The 26,911-nt window shown below is 45.9% G+C and overlaps 1 protein-coding gene across 1 annotated transcript; it reads right to left on the bottom strand.

Annotated features, from left to right (window-relative positions):
- Positions 1-701: 701 nt before the first annotated feature.
- On the bottom strand, positions 702-26,040 carry LOC121574607 (E3 ubiquitin-protein ligase RAD18-like). The gene is made up of 7 exons (XM_041887158.1): positions 25,956-26,040; positions 25,736-25,801; positions 25,543-25,636; positions 8,260-8,627; positions 3,814-3,913; positions 1,141-1,328; positions 702-715 (listed from the first exon to the last, which is right to left on the bottom strand). Exons 1-7 carry the CDS (start codon positions 26,038-26,040, stop codon positions 702-704), a joined length of 915 nt encoding a protein of 304 aa, XP_041743092.1.
- Positions 26,041-26,911: the final 871 nt, after the last annotated feature.

The following is a 26,911-nucleotide window of genomic DNA, read 5'->3' as shown; positions in this document are numbered from 1 at the left end:
CATTTCAGACATGAATGCAACGCAATGCGCTTGACAGGAAAAAAACAACAATGAAAAAACAATGAAAATAAAAACAGAAATATTTACTACACAAACATAATAGGATAAAAAACAAAAGACTATAAAGGTGTGCTTTAAGATTTCTTTAAATATGTCCACAGTTTCGGCCCCCCTTAGGTTCTCTGGCAGGCTATTCCAGAGGCTGGGGGCATAGTAAGTAAAGGCTGCCTCTCCATGCCTCTTGGTCCTAGGCTTTGGGATAGTTAAAAGGCCAGTGCCAGAGGACGTGAGGGACCTATTGGGTACATAACTCAAAAGCATGTCTGATATGCATTGGGGTGCACAATCGTGGATTGATTTAAAAACCAATAGAAGAATCTTAAAATGAATTATAAAACTCACTGGCAACCAGTGCAGAGACTTTTAAAAAACGGTGTATTGTGTGCTCTCTGTCTGGTCTTGGTAAGTACCCGTGCTGCAGCATTCTGAATGTTTTGCAGTTGACCAATGGCTTTCTTGGATAGGCCAGACAGGAGAGCATTACAGTAGTCAAGCCTGCTTGTAATAAAAGCATGGATGAGTCTCTCTGTATCAACCTAACCTGAGGTAGAAACGGCCGCACATTTATTTACTGCTCTAGGTTTATTATTTTTGCTTGGATAACCTTATCTACTATTATGTATTGATTTCCTTTTCATTCTTTATGCGTTGCGCACTGCACAGAACACCACAATAATGTTCACTGAATTATCACTGTGAATCACTGTCATGTTTATATGTGTCAATTAGTCCCTTAAGGGATGGGTTGCCAACTGACAGTTTGACACGAAAATAACATTTCATTCATTCAGTCAGTCTAAGGCTATGATTTTTTTAACCGTCAAACAAAAGCTGTTGTGTATTCTTTTTTGTAATGATGTCAATCATGAATGATAGCTTCATGAATCGGCAATGGCCAGAAATGTCTAAAGCTTTCTAGCAGTTATACGATGATGGCTTTGAATGGTGGAAAGACAGTTTATGGTGGTCAGAAAACTGCTCTGGCATTTACTGTCACTGTGGAGCAGAATTTTACCATCATCCATGGTTGACTCCCTGCCATCTTCATTATTCTACACACAGTGAAAATGGCACTCTCACCTGATTTCGGTTCCAGGGTGTCACACTGGGCATTGTAGAAGTGTACAAAGTCCTGGTGCCTCCTGACCAGCTGGTCTCTGTTACCCTGGACAGAGAGGTGGCACTCCATCAGCCTCCTCTTCAGCTCCTGCATGGACAGCAGCGTGTACACCAGCTTTCCCATCGGCCTCCTCTTAGCACCTAGGGAGCTGTGACACGTGAAGCCATAAGGAAGATCAGTTTATAACCTACTATAACATGTTCATTAGATATTAGGCCTACAGATTTATGAGCTCTGTAGTGAGACAGATATTCAGTGTTAATATTATTCCATGATGAACTACAGTGAGGAAGTGTTGTAATTGCAGCACTCAGATCTCTGGCTGGCCCAATAAGAGTCCATCATAGGGAGGGCACCACAGAGGAAGACAACATGAATGTTATAGAGATGTCCATAGTTAACCTAAGGCCTGATATACAGCGAGGGAGGGGGGCTTTGTAATTCAATTATATTAGAGGCCGGGAGTCACTCAGCTACCACTTGTCAGATCAGACACATAATTGGAGCCAGGCGACTTGGCAGCAGTGTATGGTATAAAGCTCTTTCCTATCGCTGACCTCCCTGTAAGGCTAATAAATCTATTGGGGTTTTAGCTGGGCTTTCCAAGTAATTATTTTTCTGTTCACTCTGTTCGGTCCCCTCTCCTACTAAGCATAATGTAGACTTTCAAATAAGCTGCTTTTCATACAGAAAGTCTATGATTGATTCAGGGCCGGACAAGGTTCTGCCCACATGGCATCTTTTCATCACCAAGCCGTGATGCCTGTATTTATGAGTACAGTATCATTAAAAACTTTCCAGCTCCTATGCAGAGCTGTGTGGCAGGTCTAATGTGTTGAAGAGTATAGGAACTTGTGTAATCCATCACTCTGACATCAAGTTCCGCCACAACTCAAGAGTTTCATGCTGTCACGCACACTTTGCCTGTTTCTGATGGAGCCTCAGATGTCACATGCCTACATTATTCATACCGTGGAAACTTGCATTAGATTTAGGCATAAAGGAACATTTTCAGGTTGAATGCAAATGTTAAGGTATAGTAGACATCAATTTCCTTAGAGGAAGGGATATTATGTCTCCCCAAACATAAATCTAAACATGATATACAGTGCCTTGCAAAAGTATTCAGCCCCCTTGGCGTTTTTCCTATTTTGTTGCATTACAAGCTGTAATTTAAATGGATATTTATTTGTATTTCATGTAATGGACATACACAAAATAGTCCAAATTGGTGAAGTGAAATGAAAAAAATAACTTGTTTCAAAGAATTCTAGAAAATAAAGAATGGAAAAGTGGTGTGTGCATATGTATTCACCCCCTTTGCTATGAAGCCCCTAAATAAGATCTGGTGCAACCAATTACCTTCAGTTTAGTTAAATAAAGCTAAGTGTCACATGATCTGTCACATGATCTCAGTATATATACACACCTGTTCTGAAAGGCCCCAGAGTCTGCAACACCACTAAGCAAGTGGCACTACCAAGCAAGCGGCACCATGAAGACCAAACAGGTCAGGGACAAAGTACAGATCATGGTTGGGTTATAAAAAAATATCTGAAACTTTGAACATCCCACGGAGCACCATTAAATCCATTATAAAAAAATGGAAAGAATATGGCACCACAACAAACCTGCCAAGAGAGGGCCGCCCACCAAAACTCACGGACCAGGCAAGGAGGGCATTAATCAGAGAGGCAACAAAGAGACCAAAGATAACCCTGAAGGAGCTGCAAAGCGCCACAGCGGAGATTGGAGTATCTGTCCATAGGACCACTTTAAGCCGTACACTCCACAGAGCTGGGCTTTACGGAAGAGTGGCCAAAAAAAAGCCATTGCTTAAAGAAAAAAATAAGCAAACATGTTTGGTGTTCGCCAAAAGGCACGTGGGAGACTCCCCAAACATATGGAAGAAGGTACTCTGGTGAGATTAGACTAAAATTGAGCTTTTTGGCCATCAAGGAAAATGTCTGGCGCAAACCCAACACCTGTCATCACCCCGAGAACACCATCCCTCAATCCAATTGAGAATCTGTTGTATGACTTAAAGATTGCTGTACACCAGCGGAACCCATCCAACTTGAAGGAGCTGGAGCAATTTTGCCTTGAAGAATGGGCAAAAATCCTAGTGGCTAGATGTGCCAAGCTTATAGAGACATACCCCAAGAGACTCTACAAAGTATTGACTTTGAATAGTTATGCATGCTCAAGTTCTGTTTTTTTGTCTTATTTCTTGTTTGTTTCACAAGAAAAATATTTTGCATCTTCAAAGTGGTAGGCATGTTGTGTAAATCAAATGATACAAACCCCCAAAAAATCCATTTTAATTCCAGATTGTAAGGCAACAAAATAGGAAAAATGCCAAGGGGGTGAATACTTTCGCAAGCTACTGTACAACACAGACAGAAATACATCCAAATATAAGTAATATAACCCACCTAGAGCTAGCTTTATGTCAGGGTTAATATAAAATGTTATGAGAATTCTTTAAAGGGATAGTTCACTTGTTGTTTTTTAAATTCAGCTTACTCTCAGACTTCATTAGTGTTGTTGTTTCAGGGAAGTCAAAAATAAGTTGAAACTTCAAAAAAGTGATCCATCTCTTGAACCCCTGTGAGATGTGAGTCCACTAGTACCTCCTAAGGCTCTCCTTCTTCTCCCCTCGGGTCAGACAGGTGTCCAGGTGCTTGTTGATGAACTGTTCAGAGATGCCCACAGAACACACAGGACACACCACTGCAAAACACAGACAAAGGATTTAGAGACAAACACACACATAGAAAAGAAGAGACACATTGACCACGTTTACATGCACTACAAAATATTATTTGGGATATTCAAGTATTCTATTTTTGAGTTGACGCATATAAACATCATATCCCGTTTACAATAACCCAAATAAGCTCGTATCCTTGTTGAGAAACCTGAATAAGATGCCTGGGATATGCTAATCTTAGACGGGACACAGTGGCATGTCTTATACAGTTTACTGTTTGTTTTTCTCGGTCTGCGTAGGCTCAGTTTCACATAGTATCACCTTTGAAGTTCACATGGGAACATTAATAGTTAGAATAGTAACTGAAGTCTGGACACTGACTGTAGGCCAGTGTAGGACATGTAGCCTTATAATATTAATTCCTGTAGAATTTAGTGTTTCTTGCAGTAAATAGACCAATAGATAGACCAAATGTTTGTCTCAGGAACAGGAGTGGAGAAATATGAATTATTTATTTCATCTTGAGAAAATGTGAATGCACGCTTAGGGACCGTGTTGTGTAGGCTAAACGTGATTTTTTTTTTTCAGTGATATAAAAGTTGACAGTATTTCACCTTATAAAATACGCATCCAAAATGAACTGAAATACTATCAGAAAAATGTTGGATCGTTTCACAGCTTTTCATTTCCTTAAAACCGGTCAACAAAGTCATGTCATTTAGAAATGTTGCACGGAAACTGAACATGTCTTCGCTCCACGAGAGAAGCAGAGACAAAAGAGAAAACTTTATCAATGTCAACTAGATTGTTGATGATGTATTCATTCTATCGATTTCATTCTGGTGAGCAAGGCTTTATTTAGTATTCTAGAGCATTAAGTAATGACAGAAGAGAAGCTGCATGTATCTATACTGAACAAAAATGTAAATGCAACAATTTCAAAGATTTGACTGAGTTACAGTCTTATAAGGAAATCAGTCAATTTAAATAAATAAATGAGGCCCTAATCTATGGATTTCACATGACTGGGAATACAGATATGCATCTGTTGGTCACAGATACCTTTAAAAAAAGGTAGGGGCATTGATCAGAAAACCAGTTAGTATCTGGTGTGACCACCATTTACGTCACGCAACACGTCATCTTCTTCACATAGAGTTCATCAGGCTGTTGATTGTGGAATGTTGTCCCACTCCTCTTCAATGGCTGTGCGAATTTGCTGGATATTGGCGGGAACTGGAACACGCTGTCCTATACGTCGATCCAGAGCATCCTAAACATGCTCATTACTGGTGAGTATGCAGGCCATGGAAGAACTGAAAAATGTTTAGCTTCCAGGAATTGTGCACAGATCCTTGCGACATGGGGCCGTGCATTATCATGCTGAAACGAGGTGATGGAGGCGGATGAATAGCACGAAAATGGGCCCCAGGATCTCGTCAAGTTGCCATCGATAAAAAGCAATTGTGTTTGTTGTCCATAGCTTATGCCTGCCCATACCATAACCCCACCGCCACCATGGGGCACTCTGTTCACAACGTTGACATCAGCAAACTGCTCGCCCACACAACACCATACACGCTGTCTGCCATCTGCCCGGTACAGTTGAAACCGTGATTCATCCGTGAAGACCACACTTCTCCAGCGTGCCAGTGGCCATCGAAGGTGAAAATTGCAGTCAGGTCAAGACCCTGGTGAGGACAACGAGCACGCAGATGAGCTTCCCTGAGACGGTTTCTGACAGCTTGTGCAAAAATTATTCGGTTGTGCAAACCCACAGTTTCATCAGCTGTCCGGGTGGCTGGTCTCAGACGATCCCGCAGGTGAAGAAGCCGGATGTTGATGTCCTGGGCTGGCATGGTTACACAGGGTCTGCGGTTGTGAGGCCGGTTGGACAAACAGCCAAATTCTCTAAAACAACGTTGGAGGTGGCTTATAGTAGAGAAATTAACATTCAATTATCTGGCAACAGCTCTGGTGGACATTCCTGCAGTTAGCATGCCAATTGCACGCTCCCTCAAAACTTGAGACATCTGTGGCATTGTGTTGTGTTACAAAACTGCACTACCCAATATCGGAAATTATAAGCAGAAAAATATCAAAATTAAGTTTAAAACCTTTTTTTTCCCCTCACCCCGTCAAAAAAGATATGCCATCCCTGGGCAAATTAGGAATATTCTGTTTATTCATGGTACAGCAGTGGCGGAGGACATTTTTTATTTGTATTTTTATGAGCATGGACTTATTTCTATTACAGCATATTGGATGACTGTCATTCATATTCCATTCACCCAGCTTAATGTAACATCGATAGGTTTAGGCTACTACATGCTCCTCTAATTTTCCCTATACCAATTATGAGGTTGCTACAACCTAGCCTATGAATTAAAGTTTACAGCGTAGGTCAAGAGAAATTTGAGTACTCAAGGTGACAGACAGTGACACATTCAATACCGCCTTGCATACTCTTGCCTGCATCTAGCTGATCTAGGATGTAATCATTAGTCCAACAGTTGCAAACAAGAGTTTCTATTGGAAAAATTCTGGTATGTTTATCTCCGTTCCGTTGCTCGTTGTATAATTCCTTCTCGCAATCTACGCGCTCTCCTCCTCTCACCTATTCCATTCGCTTGTGGACTTCAGTGCAAAACAAATACATCAGCTGTCTTTGACCAAGCCAAACCTTCACATCATAATCGCTACACACACAGCCTACATTGTTGTCACCATATTAGCAGATGTCATACCCAACATAGCTACTAGAACTAACGCGTTAGTAATCCCGCTACAATCATGCAGTACAGTGTACAGTCAGCAAGCAGTTTAGCAGTTACACCGGCGGGCCCTGGTGGCAATAAATTAATAAAACCAAAAGCTTACCTTGACTAGGAAGAGTTCCAGTGTTGGATAGCCATAGCCAGCTAGCTAACATAGCATCCCACTCGGTTTGAGTCGGGTGTTTGAGTAGGCTAAACTAGCTAGCTGCATTTGCTAGCTAAGCAAGTGGAAAAAAATAAAATGAAATATAGCTAGCTCTCTCTCACTTCTTCATTTATGAAAAAACTGTTAAACTATTATCTTTCTCTCTTTGGGTCAACTACTCACCACATTTTATGCACTGCAGTGCTAGCTAGCTGTAGCTTATGCTTTCAGCACTAGATTAATTCGCTGATCCTTTGATTGGGTGGACAACATGTCAGTTCATGCTGCAAGAGCTCTGATAAGTTGGAGGACGTCCTCCGGAAGCTGTCATAATTACTGTGTAAGTCTATGGAAGGGGGTGAGAACCATGAGCCTCCTAGGTTTTGTATTCAAGTCAATGTACCTAGAAGAGGACGGAAACTAGCTGTTGAGACTACTGTAGACCTTCATTGCAAAACATTGTTTTAATCAATTATTTGGTGACGTGAATATATTTAGTATAGTTTTAATCTAAAAAGGATAACTTTTTTAATGTTTCATTATTTAAATTGTTATTAAATTCACTAAGGAGGATGGTCCTCCCCTTCCACCTCTGAGGAGCTTCCACTGAGATACAGGGATACTCCGGAGCGGGATATCAAAGGTGCATGTAGGGCCCTATAAAATATGTTATATTTTTTTGCCTGATTACGTTTTCTTTTTTCCAAAATTTAGTTTTCTCCGTTTAGTTTTCCAGGTTTCTGTTTTCCCATTTTTCGATCTAAAAAATCACACTTTTCTAATAGAAAAACAACTAAATTGGATGTTCCAAGTCCACCACAATGCTTAAACTACATCAGGAGACCTCTTTTGAGGTTTAGAACCGAACATACAGACATGGAATTGTCATTGCCTCTACAGAAAGTTGCAGGATACATTCTGTTCATGTCTCATGATAAACTTGGACAAATTAATAAAATGTTCAATACTTTTAGTTGATTCCCTACTAAATTCAATACATTTTTAAATATTGTTGAATTCCATTTTAATGTCTGGATTCTGTGATTTTGTCCGTGCTTTGCAGATTTTATAGGGCCCTAATGCATGTAAACAGTTTATCCTGAATAAGACCTTAACCGGGATATGAGCTATTATTCGGAATACTATCCGCACATAAACGTGGTCATTCTGAAATGGCCACTGTTCCATGTAGCATTGAAATCATCCATAATTTTAAATGGGCATGAATATTCTATGCATCTAGTACAATGAAAAAAAGTACAACCAACATTGCTTTCCCTATGGAGGGCATTTCCATTTTAAGCATAGGCCCATATGCATTAGAAATACTGTGTTTTGGCAGCCAAGTCTTCCTCAAATTCTAAATGTTCCATTGGAAAATATCATTAGTGTCTCCACACACACTGAAGACTTCCTAGAGACTCAGTCAGCAGACAGGCCTCACCTTTAACTACAGGCTTCATGTCCTGTGATGTGGACGGCGAGTCAGCCAGAGACGCCAGCCCTGTCATGGAGATGTCCATCTTCACAGACACCAGCACCTGGGCCGGTATCTCCTCCTCCATGGGCTCCTCGTTCACAGAGACCTGATGACCAGGGTCTACTTTCACAGTGTGTGTATGACGAGCTGGCAGGGCCTCTGTAGTGAGAGATGTTGTGGAAGTGGTTGGCCCCTTCTGGAAAAAGTGACTGAGGATGGAGCCCTCCTTCTTGGGGCCCCTGGTCTGTCTGGATGTTTTACACTTGACAGCAGAGGCTGGGGTCTTCAGAGATATTGGAGGCGAGTCAAAATTAGCTTTTGACAACTGCTGCCTGGGATAAGCAGGAGGGAGAAAAGAACATCAGAACTTTAGTGTCAGACTGAAGAAATACAATGAGTCGGTCACAGCAGAGGAACAAGAGGACAGAGCTGACAAATCCTCCAGCTCTAAGTAGTCTGATAAAATGCATTTACTATTCCACACAGATATGCACACCAACCAAAAATTACAGTCTCTCACACACAGTGACAGTGAAACAAACGCTCACTAAATAACTAAACAAAAACAGTTGTATCAGCAGATTCTCTTGAGAAGGAGAGGTTTGGGGCCTACTGGAAAGAGGAGAGGGTTATCTGCCAATGAATGCTGCTGACAGTAATGTGAGCCCCTTGACGTAAACAGAACATGTCCAATTATCTTGCACGTTCTTGCGTAGCGAGAACAAGTCGGCCAGTTGGCCACAATCTTGGAAATGTGGAAAGCAAACAAATAGAGCTGGTAGCTGCAGAGCCATTACTGGGCTATAAAGTGGAATCAATGAGGTGTGCAATGCTCTGCTTTCCATATTGAAACCCTTTTATTTGTCTTCGCTCTGAGCATTAGAGCAGCACCTTCACAGCACACACCATGCGGTGCAGGAAAGGCCATAAAACTCCCACTAAGAAGGTGCTCAGCTGCTCGCTGTACCTTACCACCTGCCTCTATTAGTTCAATAGAAAGCCACAGGTAGTATTATGCACATCCAGTCTAAATGAAATGCACTTAATGAAGAGGTGGGGGTGTAGTGGGCAGTAATATTGGACGTGTATATACAGTATATATGCTCACTCCTTCAAATGCTCTCACGCCATCTGAAAGACACATCTAGTGGCACTATTAACTCTATTACGTAAAGCAGCCAGGGTATCAGGAGGGCATCTTGTGCTTTGAGGAACCGAAGGCTCCACTCAGTGCTTACCCTCTATGCAATTCTAATCATTTTGCCATGGGGCAAAAAAATAAAAATAAATTTTGCCATGACCTATGCCATTTTAATATGATATCTGAGTGAGAGTGACTTACAAAATTAAAAATGGGGGCTCCCTGAAGGTCAGGGCCCCTGGGCACATGCCCTGCATGCCCGGTCGGTATTCGGCCTTGATTACTACAAGTTTAGATAACTGGCTAGACTAACTTAGCAATCTAAAAAGTGTTAGTTGACATGGCTAATTAAGTGACTGATATAACAAGAGAAAGACTGCTGATGCACAACCAAATGTGCATCAGCACATTGTGTATACTACTATTCTAACTCTCAACAGTAAGTTGAGACCCCGACTGGACGTCGTGTGATCCACCATTAATACTGACGTCGCGACCCATACTTTAAGAAAGTCTGTTATAACGGATGGTATCTTCAATTTCATGGAAAAATTCTAACATTTAGCCTAGGCTAATGCAATAGGTTTAATAGAGGCTGACAATAAGGCTAAGTATTAATACACACATCAACTTCGTTTTTTCTAATGATATTACATTGTTCATTTACCCCTTTAAACCAAAGGAGTAGTGTTTTTGTTTAAAAAGTATTGATTACCATGTAAGTTTCACTAATACTAAGCCCACCATGACTTGGTAGGTAGCAGATCAAAGTCAGAATTGGAAGAAGTCCCAATAGTAGAAATGCCTCTCCACACACTGCATGCTCCACCTAACCTCATTGCAAGCGATCTTTATGGAGTTCATCAAAATGCCAATACTGGGGTTATGGGAGTCGATAAAACAGCAAGCCACATCCCAAGTAATGAGCATAGAGACTAAATGGGTGCATCTGTCATTATTTTACGGCTTCTCTCATTCCAGCTTTGGCACAGAGTCAGGACTCAAACTTTGTAAATGCTGAGTGGGAGATTCAGACTCACTGATATAAATACTGCAAATGACCAACAAGAATCTTCCCTGGGCTGCCTCACTCAGATCCACTGAGTAACATTGCATATGACCAACCTGAATCTCCCCTGGGCTGCCTCACTCAGATCCACTGAGTTACATTGCATATGACCAACCTGAATCTCCCCTGGGCTGCCTCACTCAGATCCACTGAGTTACACTGCATTTGACCAACCTGAATCTCCCCTGGGCTGCCTCACTCAGATCCACTGAGTTACACTGCATTTGACCAACCTGAATCTCCCCTGGGCTGCCTCACTCAGATCCACTGAGTTACACTGCATTTGACCAACCTGAATCTCCCCTGGGCTGCCTCACTCAGATCCACTGAGTTACACTGCATTTGACCAACCTGAATCTCCCCTGGGCTGCCTCACTCAGATCCACTGAGTTACACTGCATATGACCAACCTGAATCTCCCCTGGGCTGCCTCACTCAGATCCACTGAGTTACACTGCATTTGACCAACCTGAATCTCCCCTGGGCTGCCTCACTCAGATCCACTGAGTTACACTGCATTTGACCAACCTGAATCTCCCCTGGGCTGCCTCACTCAGATCCACTTAGTTACACTGCATTTCACCAACCTGAATCTCCCCTGGGCTGCCTCACTCAGATCCACTGAGTTACACTGCATTTGACCAACCTGAATCTCCCCTGGGCTGCCTCACTCAGATCCACTGAGTTACACTCATCCTGCATCCGCTGGACAAAATCTTGGACAAGTCTGGGCTTTGTCATAATAACCAGGGCACCTCAGAGGGACAGGCCATTCACTGGCTGCCTATTGCCTTCTAATAGGAGTTACATCATAGACCTTTCCTCCACTATTCCATACATCACCCAGTAGGAACATTATAATACTTTAGAAAACCATTAGCTACAATTTTCAGACGTTGGAAGAGGCTGAGGTTAATCTGCCAAAGTAGAGAATAGTGTAGTTAATTAAACATTAAATAATCTCTTCTCTTTGTGTTTGATGACTGTTCATAGATTCTAAATTAAGACAGGAAATGGAACAGATTGGAGTTAACTATATCTGTAATTAGATGAGAGAACCAATGAGTTATCTGTGTTATTGGCACAGGGGGCGGCAGTGATGCGCACCACACACACACACACACACACACACACTGTAACGATCCCGGCTGTCTGAGTCGGGTCCTGTCTGGTGACTAGTGTTCCTGTTCGTAATCTCCAGTTTCCCGAGGGTTCGGGAACGCTCCGGGGAGCGCTCTTGTTTTCCGCACCTGCATCCCATCAGCAATCTGCACACCTGGTCCTGATCATCACCCTTCTTAGGCTCTGGCCGAACATCCAGTTCCTGCCGGATCGTTAGCTATGAACAGTATGTTTGTCAGCGTATCAGCCTCTGAGCCATTAGTGTTAGTTTTGTTGTTTTGCACTTTGTGACTTGCTGTGTACTGACCTCCGTTTTTGTTCTGTCTGCAGTCTCTCACCCGGAACCTTCACCCAACCTCTGCCTGATGGTCGGCGGCTGCCGAGCCAGTACCGGACCAACCACTGCACCCTCAACAACCCCTCCACGCCACCCGCTCTGTTCCCTGGATTATTCAGCCTCACTCGGAATCTATTAAATAAACACTCACCTTTCTCTCAACGTACCTTGTCCTGGTCTGCTTCTGGGTTCTGGCATAGTAAACCGTGACAGAACGATCCGGCCAGTAATGAACCCAGCGGACCTGGACTCTGTTCGCCATGCTATTACCCAGCAGGAGAAGATGTTGGGCCATCATAGCATGGTACTACAGGAGATCGCGTTGTCAGTTCGGAACCTTTCTACCGGTCTGACGGAGGTCCAGAACCAACGTAAGTGTCCGGTGGAGGATCCACTACCGGTTTCACCCATCTCGCCTGCCGCTTCTGAAGCTGTGTCCATCCGTGAGCCCAAGGTTCCGACGCCGGATAAATATGAGGGGGAGCTGGGAAGATGCCGTTCCTTCCTTATGCAGTGTGGATTAGTGTTCGATCTACAGCCCTACTCTTATGCCACAGACAAGGCTAGGATAGCCTTTGTGATTGAGTTGCTGCGTGGTCGAGCGCTGGAGTGGGCGTCAGCCGTTTGGGAACGACAGGATCCCTGCATGGCTTCATACCAGGGGTTCACGGCCGAGATGAGGAAGCTCTTCGACCATTCCGTCCGAGGGAGGGACGCAGCTAGGCGCCTGTTTTCGCTTCGCCAAGGAACTCGCAGCGTGGCCGACTTCGTGATCGAGTTCAAGACGTTGGCTGTGGAGAGTGGGTGGAACGAGGAGTCTCTGCAAGCGGCCTTTTACCAGGGTCTGTCGGAGCAGCTCAAGGATGAGTTGATCTCCTATCCGGAGCCTAGTGACCTGGACAGCTTGGTAGCCTTGTCTATTCGGGTGGATAATCGAGTTCGAGAGCGAAGGAGGGAGAAGCAATGGGGTCCGTCCAATCGATCAGCTTCTCAGTTCCCAGTCGGGTCGGGTGGTGGACCAGAACACGTCGATCATTCTCCACCACAATGGATTAGTGGAGAGGTTCTCTCTCCCGATTCTGAACCCATGCAAGTGGGGCGGCACGGGTTAACCAAGGAGGAGCGTCAACATAGACGTAAGACCAACTGCTGCCTCTACTGTGGTAGCTCGGGACATTACATCTCCACTTGTTCCCGGCGGTCGTCAAACTGCCCGGCTCGCTAAAGTTGGGAGGACTTTTAGCGAGCCAGTTTCAACCTCTCAGTACCTCTGTCAGACCCCGTTTCCCGGCTACCCTTGTGAACAGGAATCAGAGCTTAGCGCTTAACGCTTTTATCGATTCAGGTGCCGATGGAAGCTTTCTTGATGCCGAGTTGGTGGAACAGCTGGGGCTTTCCAAGGAGCAATTGCCGGAAGCCATTGAAGCGACCACTCTGAACGGCAGTAGTCTGGCACGTATCACGATGAGGACTGAACCGGTTAAGATGCGGTTGTCGGGGAATCATTCTGAGATGATTTCATTCTTCATTCTGCCGTCTTCCCATGTTCCTCTGGTCCTTGGATACCCCTGGCTGAAGGAACACAATCCCACGTTCGATTGGGTGACGGGCAAGGTAACGAGTTGGAGCCTTGATTGTCATGCTAACTGTCTCAAGACTGCCTGCCCCCATTCGGTTCCCAGTCAGGTGATTGAGGCTAAACCCCCAGATTTGTCCCTGGTTCCCGAGACATATCACGATTTGGGGGAAGTTTTCAGTAAGCAGAAGGCTCTGTCACTCCCTCCCCACCGACCATATGATTGTGCCATCAACCTGGTCCCTGGAGCTGTCTACCCCAAGGGAAGGTTATACAGTATCTCCCGACCTGAACGTGAGGCGTTGGAGACCTACATCAAGGAGTCCCTAGCTGCTGGTCTCGTTCGTCCCTCGTCATCACCCCTGGGGGCAGGATTCTTCTTTGTGGGTAAGAAGGATGGCTCTCTTCGACCGTGTATTGATTATCGGGGGTTGAATGACATCACGGTCAAGAACAAGTATCCCCTGCCCTTGATGAGTTCTGCCTTCGACTCCTTACAGGGTGCTACGGTGTTCACCAAGCTAGACCTACGCAATGCGTATCACCTGGTCCGGATCAGAGAGGGGGACGAGTGGTTGACGGGTTTCAATACACCGATGGGTCACTTCGAGTATCAGGTGATGCCGTTTTGACTGACCAATGCTCCAGCGGTATTCCAGAGTATGGTGAACGACGTCCTGAGAGATATGATCGGTCTCTTTGTGTTTGTTTACCTGGATGACATTCTGATCTTCTCGAAGGAACCTTCCGACCACGTCCAGCATGTCCGGCAGGTTCTGCAGCGATTGTTGGAGAATCGCCTGTTCGTGAAGGCCGAGAAGTGCGAGTTTCACGCCCACACGACATCCTTTCTCGGGTACATCATCTCCAGGGGAGAGATTAGGATGGACCAGGAGAAGGTTAGAGCGGTTCTGGAATGGGCCCAGCCCGGTACGAGATTGCAACTCCAGAGATTTTTGGGGTTTGCGAATTTCTACCGCAGATTCATCCGGGATTACAGCCGTGTGGCCGCTCCGTTAACTGCCTTGACTTCCAGTATCAGGACCTTCAAGTGGAATCCGGAGGCGGATCGAGCGTTTCTGGATTTGAAGAGGCGATTCACCAACGCACCGATTCTCTCTCAACCGGACACGGCCCGTCAGTTCGTCGTTGAAGTGGACGCGTCTGATGTGGGAGTTGGCGCCATCCTGTCGCAGCGATGCTCCACGGACAGTAAACTCCATCCCTGCGCCTACTACTCTCGTCGCCTTTCGCCTGCGGAGAGGAATTACGATGTGGGTAACCGGGAGCTTCTCGCGGTGAAACTTGCCTTGGAGGAGTGGCGCCACTGGTTGGAGGGGGCGGAGCAACCGTTTATTGTCTGGACTGACCACAAGAATCTTGCTTACGTGCAATCGGCTAAACGTCTCAACTCCCGTTCAGGCCAGGTGGGCGTTGTTTTTCGGATGATTCAAGTTTGCCCTGACGTTCCGACCTGGATCTAAGAACGGCAAGGCGGACGCCTTGTCCCCGGATGTTCTCCAAGACGGAGGAGAGTGGGTCCAAGACCGAGACAATCCTCCCCCGGAACTGCGTCGTGGGAGCAGTTATGTGGAAGATTGAGGAGGAGGTGCTGGCGGCCCTTCGGACTCAGCCCGGTCCCGGTAACGGTCCACCCGGTCGGTTGTTTGTGCCTGAGTCGGTTCGTCCTGCTGTCCTCAAATGGTCCCACGCCAGCAAGATGGCTTGTCACCCAGGCGTGGCTCGGACAATGGCGTTTCTTCGCAGACGCTTTTTGGTGGCCTGCCATGGCCGAGGATACTCGGGGTTTTGTTGCTGCCTGTCCAGTGTGTGCGCAGAATAAGAGTACCAATCGGCCCAGCTCTGGACTACTTCACCCCCTTCCTATTCCCCGCGACCATGGTCGCATCTGGCCCTGGACTTCGTCACTGGGTTGCCCGCTTCTGAGGGGAACACGGTCGTTCTGACTATCGTGGACAGATTCAGCAAGTTCGCCCACTTTGTGCCAATTGCCAAGCTTCCCTCTGCCTCGGAGACGTCCGAGATCCTGGTTAGGGAGGTTTTCAGGGTCCACGGTTTGCCCAGTGATATCGTTTCCGACCGTGGCCCTCAGTTTACCTCTCGCTGTCTGGAAGTCCTTCTGTTTGGCCATTGGAGCTACAGTCAGTCTCACATCTGGTTTTCACCCCCAATCCAATGGTCAGGCGGAGAGAGCCAACCAGAAGATGGAATCCACGCTACGCTGTCTGGTCTCTTCCAACCCCACCTCCTGGGTCTCTCAGTTGCCTTGGGTTGAGTATGCCCACAATACTCTTCCTACATCTGCCACTGGGATGTCTCCCTTCCAGTGCCTGTATGGCTACCAACCTCCCCTGTTTCCTTCTCAGGAGAAGGAGCTCTCAGTGCCTTCGGTTCAGGCCCATATTCGCGTTGCCACCGGACCTGGCATCGGGCCAGAAAGGCACTCCTTAGAGTTTCGGACCGGTATCAGCTCCAGGCGAATCGTCGCCGGATCCCCGCTCCCACCTATACCATCGGAGATAGGGTTTGGTTGGCCACACGGGATCTTCCGTTACGGACTGAGTCTAGGAAGTTGTTACCGAAGTTCATTGGTCCGTTTGTGGTGGAGAAGGTGATCAATCCAGTGGCAGTTCGACTCAAACTACCGAGGACGCTCAGAGTCCATCCCACCTTTCATGTCTCCTGCCTCAAGCCTGTCTTCCTCAGTCCTCTGTTGCCTCCTCCGCCTCCTCCTCCTCCTCCTCGGATGATCGGAGGTGGTCCTGCCTACACGGTGCGGCGCATCATGGATTCCAGACGGCGGGGCCGGGGTTTCCAGTATCTCGTGGACTGGGAGGGGTATGGCCCTGAGGAGAGGAGTTGGATTCCGCGGCGACAGGTCCTAGATGCGGACCTCATCAGTGACTTCTACCGCCTCCATCCTGGCGCTCCGGGAGTCCGCCCGGTGGCGTTCGCCGGAGGGGGGTACTGTAACGATCCCGGCTGTCTGAGTCGGGTCCTGTCTGGTGACTAGTGTTCCTGTTCGTAATCTCCAGTTTCCCGAGGGTTCGGGAACGCCTCCGGGGAGCGCTCTTGTTTTCCGCACCTGCATCCCATCAGCAATCTGCACACCTGGTCCTGATCATCACCCTTCTTAGGCTCTGGCCGAACATCCAGTTCCTGCCGGATCGTTAGCTATGAACAGTATGTTTGTCAGCGTATCAGCCTCTGAGCCATTAGTGTTAGTTTTGTTGTTTTGCACTTTGTGACTTGCTGTGTACTGACCTCCGTTTTTGTTCTGTCTGCAGTCTCTCACCCGGAACCTTCACCCAACCTCTGCCTGATGGTCGGCGGCTGCCGAGCCAGTACCGGACCAACCACTGCACCCTCAACAACCCCTCCACGCCACCCGCTCTGTTCCCTGGATTATTCAGCCTCACTCGGAATCTATTAAATAAACACTCACCTTTCTCTCAACGTACCTTGTCCTGGTCTGCTTCTGGGTTCTGGCATAGTAAACCGTGACACACACACACACACACACACACACACACACACACACACACACACACACAGTCGCACAGACCAGAGATATTCACAAGTCTTCGAGGTAGAGTCCAAGCCAAGTCTCAAGTCTTTCAGGGCCAAGTCCAAGTCAAGTCTCAAGTCTTTTAGGGTAAAGTCTAAGTCAAGTCAGTAGTCCCTTTTGGCAATGGCTTTCTGCTTGCTGTGGGTTAGGTCTATAAACCTTGTAAATTATTTGAAGAGACTCCCTTCATTAGTCCATACTTGTATGAAAGAAAGCACATCAGGCACTATTTAAATCAAAATACATTTACTTTTAAAATGTAGACAGTTTACATGAATAAAAGTAACTGTACTGGATATGAAAAAAAGCTAACATAACATTTTAAAGTGCATGGTATTTTGTGGCAGACGTCTATATTTCACTTCATTCTGTCACACAAACAGAAAATCTGTAGGTGAGGGAAGATAAATGACAAGTATAAATGTAAACTAAAATGACTGACAACTGTTCAATAACTGCACTACTAAAGTGTTCTATATACCTAAAATACTGACCTGGACACTTAACAGAAACACAATTTCCTGTAACAAGTAGCAAATTACGTCCTGTGCCCTAAGACAGAGAACATTTCTGTTGCAGACAGGTTACATTTCAGAAAGATCAAATTTGTCAGCGTTCTTGCGCTGAGCCTGGCACGATGAGGGCGCATGATGAGGCCTCCATGACTAAACACTCTCCACTGGGGCACTGGTGGCAGGCACAGCCAACACTGTCATTGCTACCTGCTTGAGCCTTGGAAAGTCTTTCGCATGGATTCTCCAAAAGTCCAAGCAATCAACTTCATTTTCATCAGAAGATGAGAAGAATAATCTCTGCTCTGACAGATGACTTTATGTCTCCTTTCTTCTTGCTGATCTTGTTGCGGTAGCCAGAGAACAGTCTGGAGGTTTTAGCAGGTGGTTGTTCTTCTTCTTCTCCACTACTGCTCTCCGTAACAGTGACTTTCCGTGCCTCAGCGAAAACAAGGTCTGAAAAAAATTCATTCAATTATGTATATAATCAAGAATATAACAGGATACATTATACATCAAAACAAATCATTATTATTTGAATGCAAGTGGCATAGAAAACGTTGCATGTTGCAATGCATTGTACCTACCAATCAGACTCTCCTTCAATTCAGCTTTATCTTCATGTGGTATGAGGACATCATGATCAAGCCAGAACAGGCAGAAAGATGGGTCCAGCAGTGCAGCCATTATGTATACATAATGAGTGCTCCATTCTGACATTCACAAACACCCCATGGAATTGACGTTTGAGGGACTGCTGCAGTGCTTTTACTAGACTGACTAGGTGACAACTTGTGCTCAGTATACTTTGCAGATGATAGTTGAGTGACAGTACACAAGGAAGGGCAGCACTGAGAGTCACCACTTTCTCGGTGGCCTGGACAAAAGGGTACAAAATGTCCACTAGCTCCAATAGCTGGCTCCATTCCCTTGGTGATAAGCAGAGCTCCTTGTGTCCTTATTGAGGCTTTGTTTGATTCAGATTGGTGACTGCTTTAACAAGCCGGAGGATGGAATTCCATCTGGTAGACACAGCAGCAGGGATACTACGATTGGCTCTGAACTCAGCTTCAAATGCTTCTTTCAGACCACAGCTAGTATGTAGTAAGCTGCAAAGTTTAGTTACCTTAGCCATCACACTATTTATGATTTTTGTTTCCTTTAGTCCATCTCTAATCACCAGTTGTAATGAATGGGCAAAGCATTGTAAGCACTGTTGCCTGCAGTTGGTTTGGATAGCTTCAACATCAGCATTGTACTCTTCACCAAATGTTTCCCATAGGCTGGGGTTATCCACATCATCATCATCATCATGATCATTGCTTGCTTTGGGGAAACAAACTGTGAAGGCCTTTTTCATATTTGCAGCGTTATCACATATGATATAATCTAATGCCAAAATTATCACATATTACTTCAAATGTATCACTGATTCTTTCCCCAGTGTGTGACCCTGTGAATATATCACAGCTCAACAGAACTGACTCCAGTCTGGGAGTTTTTTTCTCTTCCATGGCCATGTAATGGGCCGTTACGCCCATGAAGCCCCTCATGGTCCTGTCAGTCCATATATCTACAGTGACAGACACTGATTCTGTCTTCTCTAGGGCACTTTTGATTGTAGCCTCTTTGTTCAGTGTTAAGTCATGCAGGCACCTGGTCAACGTGGGCCTACTTACTGGTCTATATTTGTCATCTATCACTGACATGAAATGCCTAAAGTGAGGGTTGTCCACTAAGAACATAGGCAGGTTGCAGGAAATGATCAGGTCTTGCAGTATAGCCTCTGTTATGGCCTTCTGCCTGGGGTGGCCCTGGCTGTACACATGGACACCTGTGGTGGTCAAGATTGAGTCAATGCTTCTCTGTCCTTCTGTCCCTGCGCTGGACACCTTTGCTTTGCAGAATTCAGTGAACCTGCAGATGAACAACATGATGGATAGTTGTTGCTGACTTGAGATGGAAGTACAAGGACACAAACAAATATATATGGTCTATGGGATTTTTCAGCAGAAATGTCCAAGAAGTTGCATGCTTTGAACTCTCGTTTTATACTAAATTACTTCCTAGGACCAGGCTACAACAGACAGTATATTAAATCCCATAGTGATATGCATATCGCTGAGATGTAATTTAATAATCTCTGCTAACAAGTAGGCCTAGCTATCTGACAATCCACCTCTTAACCTTTCGAGAAATATTCGACAGTAATACATTTCCAGTTAGCTAAAAGATGGCACACAAGAAAGCTAGCTATATCAAGCTGGCATCTGCTAAACAGGCTATTATTAGTCTAACCACATTGTAACGTTGTTAGCTAGCCTAACTGACCTTTCGCGGTGAGTTTTCAAATGTCAGATGAAGTTAGATGTAGTTGCGCCAGCATCTTTAATGTTAATTCCACAAGTTTTGCAAACAGCATTTCGTTTTTTGCCACTGGCATTATACTGCAGGTTCTTGTAAACAAATGTAATAACGAAAGCCTCACCACCTGATGACATTGTTGCTGATTACAATTGTTTAGCCATAGTACTACAGTGACGTACAAATGACGCAGACATTCTAGAACGCTTTTCAGCCCTCTGTATTAAACTACTATCTCTGTGTTACAATGCCGCCTGTTCCATGTTATCTGACAGAATGCACAACAAAAATGTATCCCAGTACTGACTTGCATTGTTCACGAGTCTCTCATCTAGAGTCCAAGTCAAGTCTCAAGTCAATTGATCATGAGTCTAAGTCAAGTCGCAAGTCATTTTCTTTGTGACTTAAGTGCGACTCGAGTCCGAGTCTCAGACTCGAGTTTCCATCTCTGGCACAGACACACGCACATCTATGTACCCCTATGGCCTTTAGGGAAGAGCGAGGAGACGGAGGACAATGTTGATGTACTGCTTCCCCCACACGAGGTGTGATTTGGCATGGTTTGAGCCCAGGTCAAGGAGGAAGGGATGATTTGGAGATAATCTAAGTCTACATGACAGTTTGATATGATTGCCTGCCTGATTTACTATTCAGATGCACAGAGCCTAAGCCAGTTCCATTGTGAATAACAACGAAGAAAGGAGACCCATGGTTTTTGAGGCATGAATAACCAGTTTCCCAGTGGAAAGGGCGTCCTGATAGTTACTAAGAATCTAGGAGATCTGCTCCCTAAACAGGCTGTCAACAGCCACACACAGCGTCCATTTACATTCAAAACAACATCCATATAGGGAGGGAAATACATTACTCTAAAGGCCAAATGAAAGTATTCGATGCTGCTTGCTTTCTTGTTGTCATTTTGTTGACACAACACTATGCAACTGTCCAAACACAAAGTGGTAGAGAAATGGTCATAACAGCGGGCGTTAGATTAAAGAGCTGATAATAAATAGCAGGCCAGGCGAAGCCCCCAGAGGTGAGCGGGGGGTAGCGGCAGGCCCGGGAGAGAGGCCAGGGTTTTGGGAGATCATTGATCATGGATCAGCAGACCTGAAGCCACCAGCGGACCGGATAATCAATACGGCCTCCTTAAAGCTAAGAGTCTAATTGCATTTCAAATGTCCCAGGATATTGATTCTAAAGTTGCCAGGCAGCTTCCTGCACGCAGAGGAGAAAATGTTACAAATAGAATCTTAAGCCCAAAGTATCAGAATAGCTCATAGTTTGCTTTTAGGGTCAGATACAGATACTACATTTTAGTCATTTAGCAGACGCTCTTATCCAGATAGCCTCCTATCAAGTATCTAGCCTAGTAACAACTAATTAAGTAACTACATGATCAGTTAGGTAGGCTACTCAGCAAAATGAACACATTTCAGACGGGACAAAAAGGTGATGGAGTCAAGACATCCAGTACTAAGCAAGGACTAGGCTATATCATTGCATCTCAGACAGCAGGGAAATGAACGAGTGTGTACTCTGTAAACATCCTGCTTTCTGAGGGTCCAGTCACCCATGGTGGTGTACCTCTCTTTTCACATGCTCCCTGCTAGACAAACAGGAAATTAAAGGACAGAGGAGAGGGCAGCCACATAAGTCACTCTCTCCAAACCCCGATGGCCAACTGAAATTCCTTTCTGAGGAATGACGCCATTCAGGTGATTGACATGAGTGAGCAGCATGGTTTAAACATTGATAACAACAGCACTGTGAGATCAAATCTACTGCCTGCAGCCTCAAATCCTGCCTGGGCAAAAATACACCTTTTTATGCTCACTCATAAAATACTCATAAAACAGTGGACTTATTTACTGGGAACATCCATTTGTGGAATTGCTGCAAAAGTGCAAATATCTTTGACGTGATTCCCTCAATATCATGCCATGGTCATAGTCTTGTTATTGCAAAAAATAATATAGCTCAGGTACATGAAACAGGTGTATTAGTAGCAGGTAAGTAGTAAAAAGTATGTTAAATAAAAATTGTTTAAAAGTTGGTCACCAGAGGGCAAACTATAATGTAGTCAATAACAGCAGCATCCCATGACATTCATTCCTAATCTTTCACATACATTTTTGTTTCCTGGTATTTTTATGATGTAAGCTCAAGACAACCTTGGCTTTTTTTATGTTTACATCCTCTCCTGTGTTTGTGGTTGAGGATATTTTTTTGGTGTACTGTAGTAAATATCCCATCTGTCGTTTTCATTACTCCATTACTCCCATTCCCAAGGCCAAAGTATACAGAACATTGAATCGACTTGCTCTAACAGTGTTTCCTGCTACTGTGGAGGGAAAACGAGCAAGAACATTGTTATCATTCCTTCCATTTTATCCTCAGCCATTATCATTCTGAAATGACAATAACATTTAAAATGGCATCCCCAAACATCGGCACAAAAAGTGTATTGAAAGGCAGTCCTCAAAACCAGGGTTTCTCAAACTCGGTCCTGGGGCCCCCCTGGGTGCACTTTTCATTTTTTGCCCTAGTACTACATAGCTGATTCAAATAACCAACTCATCATCAAGCTTTAATTATTTAAATAAGCTGTGTAGTGCTAGGGCAAAAACTAAAACGTGCATCCTGGGGGGGGCCCAAGACCGAGTTTGTGAAACCCTGCTCAAAACAGCACTTTCTGAATGGTTTTGTACACTGACTGTAGAAATCATTAGGAACACCTTCTTAATATTGAGTTGCACCCCCTTTTGCCCTCAGAACAACCTCAATTTGTCAGCGCATGGACTCTACAAGGTGTCGAAAAAGTTCCACAGGGATGCTGGCCCATGTTGACTCCAATGCTTCCCATAGTTGTGTCAAGTTGGCTGGATGTCCTTTGGGTGGTGGAACATCCCTGATACACATGGAAAACTGTTGAGCGCAAAAAACCCAGCAGCGCTGCAGTTCTTGACACACAAACCAAAGCCCCTGGCACCTACTACCATACCCCGTTTGTCACGCCCTGGCTCTGGGGACTCTAGTATGTTGAGCCAGGGTGTGAGTTTTCATGTGTGTTGGTTCTAGTTGTTGTGTATCTATGTTGGCCAGGGTGGCTCCCAATCGGAGACGGCTGTAGCTCGTTGTCTCTGATTGGGAGTCATACTTAGGTAGCCGTTAGGCATTCATTCATTGTGGTTTCTTGTTCCGTGTTGGTTTGTGTATGTAACCAGGGACGTCACGTTTTCGTTTTGATCGTGTGATCATTCATTAATAAATATGTTCGCATTCAACGCTGCGCCTTGGTTCTCCACTCTCACCGACGATCGTGACAGAAGAAACCACCAAGACTGGACCAAGCAGCGTGTCCAGGAGCCATCGCCAGGGAGATCTCTAGCAGATCTCCTTCGCCTCCTCGACTGGGTCAAGCCGGGTGAGGAAGAGAAGGGCTTGACATGGAAGCAGAAGGGCGAAAGGCTGGCGAGGGACATGGAGACCTGGTCCACGGGTAGGAGAGACGCCCAGAATTTTTTTAGGGGGGGGCTAACGCCGTGGACGACGGGCCAGCAGGAGACCGCGACAGAGCGGCCCAGCGGGTTGGCAGAGGAGGCCGCCAGGTTACGGGGGCCACTGGTCGAAGAGGGGATGGAAGGTGTAGAGGCACGGCGAGAGGTACTGGGGTGTGTTACCAGTCCGGTCCGGCCCATTCCAGATCCCTGCGTAGGACCAGTGGTGTGTGTTCCCAGTACGGTCCGGCCTGTTCCTGCTCCCCGTACCAGGCCAATGGTGTGCGTCGTCAGCCCGGCTCGGCCCGTTCCTGCTCCCCGCACCAAGTCAGTGGTGCGCTTCGTCAGCCCGGCTCGGCACGTTCCTGCTCCCCGCACCAAGTCAGTGGTGCGATTCGTCAGCCCGGCTCGGCCTGTTCCTGCTCCCCGCACCAAGTCAGTGGTGCGCTTCGTCAGCCCGGCTCGGCCCGTTCCTGCTCCCCGCACCAAGTCAGTGGTGCGCTTCGTCAGCCCGGCTCGGCCCGTCCCTGCTCCCCGCACCAAGTCAGTGGTGCGCTCGTCAGCCCGGCTCGGCCCGTTCCTGCTCCCCGCACCAAGTCAGTGGTGCGCCCGTCAGCCCGGCTCGGCCCGTTCCTGCTCCCCGCACCAAGTCAGTGGTGCGCTCGTCAGCCCGGCTCGGCCCGTTCCTGCTCCCGCGCACCAAGTCAGTGGTGCGTTTGCGTCAGCCCGGTTCGGCCCGCTCCTGCTCCCCGCACCAAGTCAGGGGTGCGTTTCGTCAGCCCGGCTCGGGCCGTTCATGTTCCCCACACCAAGCCAGTGGTGTGCGTCGTCAGTCCGGCACAGCCCGTGCCTGTTCCACTGGTGCCTGGTTCAGCACGGGTCAGCTGCTTCACGCCGGAGCTAGAGCAATCCGCTCCACCAGTGTGCAGTCCAGCTCCGGTCAGCAGGGCCAGACCGGACCAGGGGTACTTTGGGGGGTTAGAGAGCGAGTGGGGATCATGCCCGGAGCCGGATCCGCCGCCAAGGCGGAGTGCCCACCCGGTCCCTCCCCTGTGGTATTTGGTTGGCGCGGTCGGAGTCCGCGCCTTTAGGGGGGGGTACTGTCACGCCCTGGCTCTGGGGACTCTAGTATGTTGAGCCAGGGTGTGAGTTTTCATGTGTGTTGGTTCTAGTTGTTGTGTATCTATGTTGGCCAGGGTGGCTCCCAATCGGAGACGGCTGTAGCTCGTTGTCTCTGATTGGGAGTCATACTTAGGTAGCCGTTAGGCATTCATTCATTGTGGTTTCTTGTTCCGTGTTGGTTTGTGTATGTAACCAGGGACGTCACGTTTTCATTTTGTTGTTTAGATCGTGTGATCATTCATTAATAAATATGTTCGCATTCAACGCTGCGCCTTGGTCCTCCTCTCTCACCGACGATCGTGACACCGTTCAAAGGCACTTAAATATTTTGTCTTGCCCATTCGCCCTCTGAATGGCACACATACACAATATATGTCTCAATTATCTCAAGGCTTAAAAATCCTTCTTTAACTGGTCTCCTCCCCTTCATCTACACTGATTGAAGTGACATCAATAAGGGATCATAGCTTTCACCTGGATTCACCTGGTCAGTCTGTCAAGGAACATTCCTAATGTTTTGTACACTCAGTCTATATAAGTAATACACATGTATTTGCAAATAATATGCACTTTTCAAAGATAACCTTTGCTTAAAATTTTAGTTTTTTTCTACAGAGAAAGGAACCTGCCAGCTGGGCTTACGGTATCAGGCATAGCCTCAGCCTTCAGACACTGAGCTTGGTGGCTTTTTCAAAATACACATTTTTGTGGTTTCTCTATCATGAATTGGCAGTTAATCTATCGTACATGTAGGCACAGTTATTATGGCTCAGTTGTGCTGCAGGGAGTCTCGTTGCCTGAGGAGATGCCTCTACGTTTCCATATAATCTAACGGCGCGTTAATAGGCTAGATACAGTATGTTGAAGTTTTTCTTCCAGCATATCATGTCATTATTTAATACACAATATAGGTACCTTGCAGTTTGAAAGTTTGTGACCAGGTCATCCAGTATCCGGTTGTTTCTTAGGTCCTGTTCTGTTGTAGGCAAAAATAGAGAAAAATACATGCCTGCCAGATTTTGACATATGGAAAGCAAACAGATTCAATTAAAAAGACAGTTTCATTGTCATGACAATGCAGTGCATTCAGTGCCACCAGGGATCATACTTACTGAATGACACACTGGACATTGCAACTTGTAGGATATACATTTTCTTATGCACAAAGAGCAGACTGTAAAGAGACATTTACATAATCAGGTGTGATGATACAGTATTGTTATGAGACAAGTGGTGCCATCTTCTATACACCAGGCTAAAGCTATAACATTGTCTTGAAAACTAATGCTGGATAGTTTGTGTCTGGGGACAATATCCAGTTAACTTACAGTTGTGAGAGCATTTCCTCATCACTGCGATACTCAGAAACTCGAAACAAATTGGACATCGTAGTAGGGTATCAACATTCTGCATTCAGAAAGAATAGTGTCAGGTACTGTAGACCAGTAGTATACATGGTGTGCATCACATTTACAATGTTGTTCATGCTCAGTGGCGGCTCCTGAAAAAATTCTCAGGGGGGGCAATTTTTCTGATGATTTAGGTGACCTACACACATTTTAAAAAAGATATGTCCAGCAACAACATGAAGACAGGGGCAGCATATAAGTCAATACCAGAAGCATTTATTGACTGATCTCAAAAGTGTTGGCTTACAAAAGCAAAATAAGTTATCACAGTAAAAATAATCAAGGGTGTTCTTTCACATTCCTCAACACTGCATAAACAATATGCATTTCCATAAAACACCTCATCTAATTGTGCCACAAAGTTGACAAGTCCAAGAAAAATACCAGGGTTGGTGGAGCCCTCAGTTTCATCTTTGCCTCGCAAAGCTAACTCAAACACTCCGCAAAACTTCACACACTGGATTAGCCGGCTGAGGATGTGGCGGTTCTTGCTAACCTCATCGTTGTGGCGGCGGACAGCTAGCCTGTATCCCTCATCCAGTTGAGTGGCAATGTTCACTCTCCCCAAAGCAGACAATCTCAAACAGCTATCCATGTGGGTCTTTGACAGCTCATGTTTCTTAATCTTTTCTGAAAGATGGTGCATGTCCGTTACACCAGTCGCTGTCCAAGCGGTGCTGTCTGCCGTGCCGCCTTCAGGGTGAAAGAGTAAGCAGGGGTAGCAGAAGACTGCATTAGCTACATCGCAGCCTGCTAGCCAGGTTTTTCGTTCGTACCAATTTTTGGAAAATCCTCGGGTGTAGGACTTTCCCCCTTTAGAAGAAACCTGTTGAATTATTAAATTTGGTCTGGGAGGTCCTAATTGTTTCGTTGCC

Source organism: Coregonus clupeaformis, chromosome 10 (genome assembly GCF_020615455.1).
Source record: "Coregonus clupeaformis isolate EN_2021a chromosome 10, ASM2061545v1, whole genome shotgun sequence".
Classification (NCBI taxonomy): Eukaryota; Metazoa; Chordata; class Actinopteri; order Salmoniformes; family Salmonidae; genus Coregonus; species Coregonus clupeaformis.
The sequence above is the reverse complement of the archived record's forward strand: the minus strand, read 5'-3'. Positions and strand labels throughout refer to the sequence as shown.